At 37.4% G+C, this 7,910-nt stretch overlaps 1 protein-coding gene across 6 annotated transcripts in view; it reads left to right on the top strand.

Moving 5' to 3' along the window:
• LOC107715862 (SH2 domain-containing protein 4A-like) overlaps positions 1–7,910 on the top strand; it is a 16,219-nt gene that overhangs the window by 4,418 nt on the left and 3,891 nt on the right. For 5 of the 6 annotated variants that reach the window (XM_016522086.1, XM_016522088.1, XM_016522089.1 and 2 more), the window contains 3 exons: positions 2,388–2,580; positions 4,199–4,329; positions 4,746–5,341. In XM_016522086.1, the coding sequence (XP_016377572.1) occupies positions 2,388–2,580; positions 4,199–4,329; positions 4,746–5,068 (647 nt within the window). In that variant the 3' untranslated portion in view covers positions 5,069–5,341. Of the gene's footprint in view, positions 1–2,387; positions 2,581–4,198; positions 4,330–4,745; positions 5,342–7,910 lie in introns of those variants that run through there. The other variant, XM_016522091.1, reaches the window with a different exon arrangement.

Consider the following 7,910-nt stretch of genomic DNA (forward strand, 5'->3'; position numbering starts at 1 on the left):
CTAATTTGCATATTAAAGTGCTGTTGGGACAGCATGTTGAAAAAAGAAGTGTAATAATGGGAGTAATATTTGACAAGATTTTCATAATAATATATAATATTTCATAGGAATATTGAAATATAATTTCTTTCCCATTTCTCCCAAAATGCGTAATAAACATGCTTTTAGTCCCCGTGTCCTCATATGAGGACATGTATGAAATCAACGTCCGGTTTCGTAACAGAAAGTCATATTTTGATTTGAAACCCCGTAACATTTTCCTGAGATGTTGATTTATGACACACAGTTTAAAAATTAGTCAGATTTAAATGATAATTACAAAATATTATCATATTTCCATAAGAGTGTCACTAAATTAATATCAGACATTTTTGAAGACCAAGGAGAGGGAGTGGTCATGGTGAAACATCCAAACATTTAGTATCTCTGAAAAGCCCTGAATGTGCTCTGTACAGGACATCCAGACTGTGGCATGTATAGTCTCAGAGAAATTCACTAAAATATAATGTCCTCATATGAGGATGCAGGGTCTCAGGAGGTTAAGGCAGAAAGTGACATATTACCCGAAAACCAAAAGGAAAAAATGATAAACTTTATAAAATGAAGTCTATTATGAGACCATTTTGTAATCAGTAACAAGAAAAAATGAATACTGTCAAATCGAGTAATCGCATCCGAAATAAAAGTTTGTGTTGTATGTGTGTGTATTCATATATACATATAAACATACACAGTACACACACACATATATTATGTAAACGCAAACTTATATTTTGGATGCGTTAATCACGATTAATTGATTTGATAGCACAAAAACAAAATTCATTCTAATTGTCTATAATCTGTTATACTTTTGAGATTATTTTGAGAATAATTCTCATTATTGCCTAGGTTTATTCTCATTACAGTAGTACAGTAATATGTTTTATTGTATCACAGTAAAAAAAAGTATTTAAATCAGCATAAAACATGAAACTGAAATTATGCATACATTAAACCTTAAATATGAATATATTATTGGGTAACACTTTATTTTAAGGAGCAATTCTCACTCTTAACTAGCACGCATATTACTAGCATATTAGCTGTTTATTAGTAGCCTGCTTATATATGTCTTATTCTGCATGATCATATTCTAGATCCCTTAATCCACCCCATACAACTTAACAACTACCTTACTAACTATTAATAAAAAACACATTAGGAGTTATTATTGGGGCAAAATTCGGTTAATAGTTAGTTAATAGTGGAAATTGGACCTTAAATTAAAGTGTCAAGTCAAGTCACCTTTATTTATATAGCGCTTTTAACAATACAGATTGTGTCAAAGCAACTGAACAGCATTAATTAGGAAAATAGTGTGTCAATAATGCAAAAGGACAATAGTAAACACTAATTTTTCAGTTAAAGGCAGTTCATCATTGAATTCAGTGATGTCATCATCCAGCTCAGTTCAGTTTAAATAGTATCTGTGCAATCAAGTCGACGATATCGCTGGAAATGAAGTGTCCCCAACTAAGCAAGCCAGAGGCGACAGCGGCAAGGAACCAAAACTCCATCGGTGACAGAATGGAGAAAAAACCTTGGGAGAAACCAGGCTCAGTCGGGGGGCCAGTTCTCCTCTGACCAGACAAAACCAGCAGTTCAATTTCAGGCTGCAGCAAAGTCAGATTGTGCAGAGGACTCATCTGGTTCCTGTGGTCTTGTCCGGCTAGGAGACAAGGTCTTCACTGGGGATCTGTATCTGGGGCTCATCTAGTTGTTCTGGTCTCCGCTGACATTCAGGGCTGTAGAGGTCCTCTCTAGGTGCTGATCCACCATCTGGGCTGGATACGTACTGGATCTGGGTGACTGCAGTGACCTCGGAATAAGAGAGAAACAGACTATATTAGCATAGATGCCATTCTTCTAACGATGTAGCATGTACATCGGGTGTTATGGGAAGTGTTCCCGGTTCCGGTTGACCTAATTAATGCAGCCTAAGAATCCTTTAACGGATTTGAATATTAGAAATGTGTTAGTGTGTTATGTGTAAGCCAGGTTAAAGAGATGGGTCTTTAATCTAGATTTAAACTGACAGAATGTGTCTGCCTCCCGAACAATGTTAGGTAGATTATTCCAGAGTTTGGGCGCTAAATAGGAAAAGGTTGTTGTTAAAGTGTGACCTATTATTGTTTATTTTTGCATTACAATAATAGGAATCTACTGAAAATCATCACTGAGAACATTGAGAATTACACAAATAAACAACAACTTGTTATTTGGAGAGGAGCTGACACATGAGAAGGGATGTTTTGTTCTCTGTGGTTCTGTTTGTGCTGGTATTTTTTTATAGTCATGCATAAATAACAGGCATAACCGGTGTGGTTTTGCATATGTGGTTCCAGTGCAGAAGTCAAAAGCTGCAGACGTGCGCAGACGATCTCTGGCCAAGCAGACTATCGAGGACCACCGCAGGCGCTCAGTTAAAGCTCTGGAAAGAGGACGTGTAGCAGCCATGACAAAGGCCTTCGGCAGCACGAATCCAGCCCCTGCACCCAAACCCAGAAACACCAGCAACACCAGCAGTGCTATCAGCCGGTGAGTCACGTGATGCGCTGCACATCAGTGCAAGCGTCCTTCATTCGTGTGGCAGTAACTGAAGAATAAAGAAGGGCTGGTGGTTTGAAAGATCGTAATCATCAATCATAATGGCCACGTTTACATGCACATCATTTGGTAAAAAAAATGGTCAGATTTATTCTGAAAAAGTTGATATGCTATTGTTGTAATCAGCGTATTCCTCGTGAATGTCTTCTTTTCCTTCTGTTCTCTTGTGGAAATACTGGAAAGGCTTGCTCTTGACATTTATTTGAGTTCTTTTGTTATAATTCTGTAATTGTGACACTGAAGGTGCGATCAAAAGCCAAATGTAGGTCATGGGACTCTTATGGTGCTTTCACCCATCTGTATACTGATTTACGTTCATTTCCTTTAATGCCTGTATGGAATCGTTCTCCTCACTCCAGAAATGCTTTCCATTTCATTTGCACATGCAAATATAATTGAAAAGTGGATATTGTGATAAAAGTGTCTGTATATTTTAGATTATGTCAGTCATCTTATTTAGATTCAAAAAACTGAATTTTGGCTTAAATTCATGTGCATGTGAACACAATGAAACCAGGCAGTATTGAGGATATTTGAATAGTTGTGGGAATGAACATGTCGGTAAGACATCATATCAGTATTCTTTATATTTAGTATAGACACCATCATTCAGAAGTTTGGGGTCTGTAAGAGTGTTTTAAAATGTTTTTAAGTCACCAAGGCTGCATATTTTGAAAGACATTTTTTTAACAAAATGTTCAAAAGAACAGCATTTATTTGAAACGGGAATCTTTTGTAACATTATAAATGGTTTTACTGTCACTTTTGATTAATTTAATGTGTTCTTTGCGAATAAAAGTATTAATTTCTTAATTTAAATTAATCAATCAATCAATCTTACCTGTAATGTAGTGGTAAATGTTTTTTTGTTTGTTTGTTTTTGTCCTAAGTTTGAATTTTAGTGGAATATAAATTATGGAGCTTGATTTATTGTGGAATCGATAATAATATGTTTATTATTCAGGTTTGCTCTGAATGCTGGTCAGTCTGCTTTTTTTTTTTTACAAAAATATGCATGCAACTCATATATTGATCTTGATGTGAGAATATTGATTACAATATTGTGATGTAAAATATTGTACTTTGATCTTTTTTTTCACCCACCACTGCATTCAATATAAATATAATAATCTGTATAATCAGAAAGTTATGCGGGACTTTGACTCTGCTGGAATGCCGTCTGTCTCTCTTGATAGAGCTATTAATAGTGCTATATTTATCATAGCTGTATGTCACATCTTTTCATTCAGGTGTCATATTCATCTGAGGAATGTTGCACTGCAGACTGTTTGTGCAATTATGTGTTTTCACAAGGACTACCCCTCAACACATCATCTGTTGTGCAAATGTATTGCCAGTATTTCAGATTTACATCGTCCTGTTATAAACATTAAAAGATGTTTAACAGACCAAATATGAATTATGTGAAGGATCATGTTAAATATCCTTTCACAGAGCTTCAGTTCTGGGGTTGTGATGTATGGTTGTTCACCCAGGATTTTAATAAACAGGCCTAGATGAGAGTAATCTCTTATGCTGTGATTGACAGGAAGGGTGGCATGCGGCGCTCGCTGTCAGCGTCTAGTCGAGATCATATTATTCGCTGGTTCAAGGAGGAACAGCTGCCGCTCCGAGCCGGATTCCAGCGCGACCAGAGCCGCATCGCACCCTGGTTTCACGGTGAGAAAAACCACAAGACTGTATTCCTTCATTTAACTTCTAAATCTAGACCTTAAAGGGGTCATATGTTGGTGCTAAAAAGAACATTATTTTGTGTATTTGGTGTAATGAAATGTGTTTATGCGGTTTAAGGTTCAAAAACACATTATTTTCCACATACTGTACATTATTGTTTCTCCTCTATGCCCCGCCTTGTTTCACTAATATCTGTCAAATACTAGCAACATTTCTCCAAAATAAATAAATCAGTCAGAAATGTTGCACTGTAGCCATCTGCATTCATACAGCGTAAAGACTGCGTGTCAGAATGCTGCTGGGTTTCTCATGCTCCCTGCAGGCAGGGGCGTAGATTACGCGGGGGACGCGGGGGACGTGTCCCCTCACTTCTGAAATGATGGCTACGCTCCTGCCTGCAGGTATAATATCTCGTGAACAGGCAGAGGCGCTGCTGAACGAGGGCGAGCCTGGGTTCTTCCTGGTGCGTGTCAGCGAGAGGATCTTTGGATATGTGCTTTCCTACCGATCCAGTGAGGGAATCAAGCACCTGCTGATCGATGCTTCAGAGAACTGCTACATGCTGCTGGGAGACCAGATCAGATTCAGCTCGCTCACTGAACTGCTGGAATATCATCAGGTAAATGTGCTATACGTCACGCACTGGTCCTGGGGAAACGGGTTCATCTGGGCCAGAAGAATCCCAAAGCGGTTCTGCATTTTATTTCTTCAGGTGCACACATAAAAATAAAAAAAACTTTGTAAGTGTTGTCTTTAGTAGTAGATCTTGGCATAGGCACGGGACAGCTCTGAAACGCACACTTTTTTCCCATTTTAATATTCTATTTTTTCTTTACAGATTATATTAGCATCGTAAATGATTGAAAATGAACGTTTTTTGCTTTATTGACAGCAGCACTCAAAATGGCCTGGTTGGACTGTAATAGACTCATATTTGAAATGTACTTGTAATTTTAGTACATAACATAACACAGTAGTTATGCAGTCTGAACAGTATAATATTATTACATAAACAAAATATGATTTAAAATGGTGTTAATAATTCATGTTCAGAAAATAAAATGAGTATATTTATGAATTATTATTATTTACAAATGTGACCGGATTTACATAAAAAATAAATTCACAGGTGTCTTCACACATTTAATGTTTTTACATTTATGAACTGATTGTTGGTTCTACATTTTCACATCTCCACACATTTGAGGATTTGTGGCAATCGTTCTACAGTTATGTTCAACTCTGACTTATCATGTCACATTAAAATGATTATAGATTATATTATAGGTATTTTAGAGAATAAAATATAGAGAACACTGTACACAGTAAATGTATTGCATTTGCAGTGAATCCATAAATTATGTACTGTATGTGGAATAAAGGAGATGCTCCTACGACCCACAGAGATCTGTTACGACCATGAAGTCATTACATTTCAACAGACCGGGGTCACGCTGAGCACATTCCATACACAAGACATACTGTACAACATTCACATCCAACACAAATCACTGCACAATTATTCATTATTGTTATTTACACATTTGTGTCTCTTTTCAATCCGCTGCATTCCTTTCCTCTTGATTATTTTATTTCTTTGTATTCCACTGTAACAAAATGAAGACAACATATCCTGCACATTTTTGCTCTCCTGATTTAATTTTCACAATATCCCACGAATAATTCTCTGGAATGCATTAAGAATCTTTTGTTGTTCTCCCCAAACCCTCACGTCTCAAGTTTGTTTTCAAATGGAGGCTTTAAAATGTAATTGTCTCCCTTTTCACTTCTAATCCGGTAACACTCTAGTATAGGGACCAGTTCTCACTATTAACTAGTTGCTTATTAGCATGCCTATTATTAACATATTGGCTGTTTATTAGTGTTTATAAAGCACATATTCTGCATGAGCATATTCTACATCCCTAATCCTACCCAATACCTGAACTTAACAACTACCTTACTAACTATTAGCAAATTTATTGAGACAAAAGTCGTAGTTAACGGTTTGTTAATAGCGAGAATTAGACCTTAAAATAAACTGTGACCACCAATTCCTACTTGCAGTGTTTACTGGAATGTTTCTAAAGCAGATAAATACAATATTTATTGCCTATCAAAATGACAAATCATTCAATTTTCCAGTTAATTAACATTTTTGATTAAGGCAACGTATAGGGCCTTATGCAGACATATATTAGTACAGTGATATTTACTGCTGCAGAAATAGAGCTTTTTGGGGTTCACAGTCTGTTGAAGGATGAAGTAGATTAATGTCACCTCATTGTACCAGTTTTTGAAAATGTTTATTATCGATTGTTTACAGTTTAACAGAAGTTACTCCCATAATTCAGGCAAAGCATCATGGGGCATAGGAAAAAGGTGAATGTGTGTACTTATACCAGTCATCTCACAGTATGTTGGTTTTGAGTTGGATTGAGAGGGTGTTGGTATGTGCGCTCTACTGCCCCCCATCTCTGAAATCACAGTTTAACCAGTGTTGACAACTCATTTTCAAGTAAAGTTGCTGAAGGCATGTTGATTTGTTGCTCAAAGTTGTTAAATGACTTTGTGACCTCATTGTATGATGTCATTTTGTAACCATAATGCAAAACTAAGTAATTGCGTAGAATATGCATTGAAATTACTCAAAGCTCAGCGAAGAATATAATTTGAAATTTGTTAATTTAGATTTGTTCATCAAAATAAACATTTATAATATAATAAACTTTTAATATATATTAATTGTAAATATATATTTTTTTAAATACAACTGAATTATTGAAAAGTTACATTTTTGAACAATTACATTGTTATTTCTAAATAACTTTTTTTTTTTACCTTTATTTATATAGCGCATTTAACAATACAGATTGTGTCAAAGCAGCTTAACCGTATTAAATAGGAAAATTGTCACGTTGCTACTGTGTTGGAACGAGGAGACCAGGAGTACATCAACACAGGAGATTTTAATGTCTTTAAGGGAACCAGGAAAAACACGCGTAGCAGGAGAGGTTGACACATCCACAGGCATTCACAATACCGGACGCAGAACTCTAAACAGGAAACCAATACACAGACTAGAGGGACACAATGAGGAACACCTGAAATCAATGACATAATAAACATTGGAAACACCTGGGACAAATTAACCTAAATAGGAACAGGAAACAGGAAGAACCAAATATGGGCATAAGGAAACACGAGGGAGAACTTGTGGGAAGAAAACACAACACAACTGGAACACAAGTCTGAGATTACTCTGCCCTGGAGGCTGGTGCAGGACTGGGACACGGGGAATACCTCCAGGGCGAATCAGGCAGTCCAGGGTGCCTGAGCAGGTGCGGAGCAGGGAGCTCTGGGAGCCATGGCAGAGCAGGCAGTTCAGGAGGCCATGGCGGAGCAGGCAGGCTAGGAGGCCATGGTGGAGTAGACAGACTAGGAGGCCATGGTGGAGTAGGGAGCTCAGGACGCCATGGCCGGACGGCCTCCGTGGCCTTAGCCTCGCCACTCTGCCCAGCCACTACGGATGGACCCATGCTACCCCCCCCCCCCCCCCCCAACAC

This window comes from Sinocyclocheilus rhinocerous, unplaced genomic scaffold (assembly GCF_001515625.1).
Source record: "Sinocyclocheilus rhinocerous isolate Xijiao unplaced genomic scaffold, SAMN03320098_v1.1 scaffold178, whole genome shotgun sequence".
Taxonomy (NCBI): Eukaryota; Metazoa; Chordata; class Actinopteri; order Cypriniformes; family Cyprinidae; genus Sinocyclocheilus; species Sinocyclocheilus rhinocerous.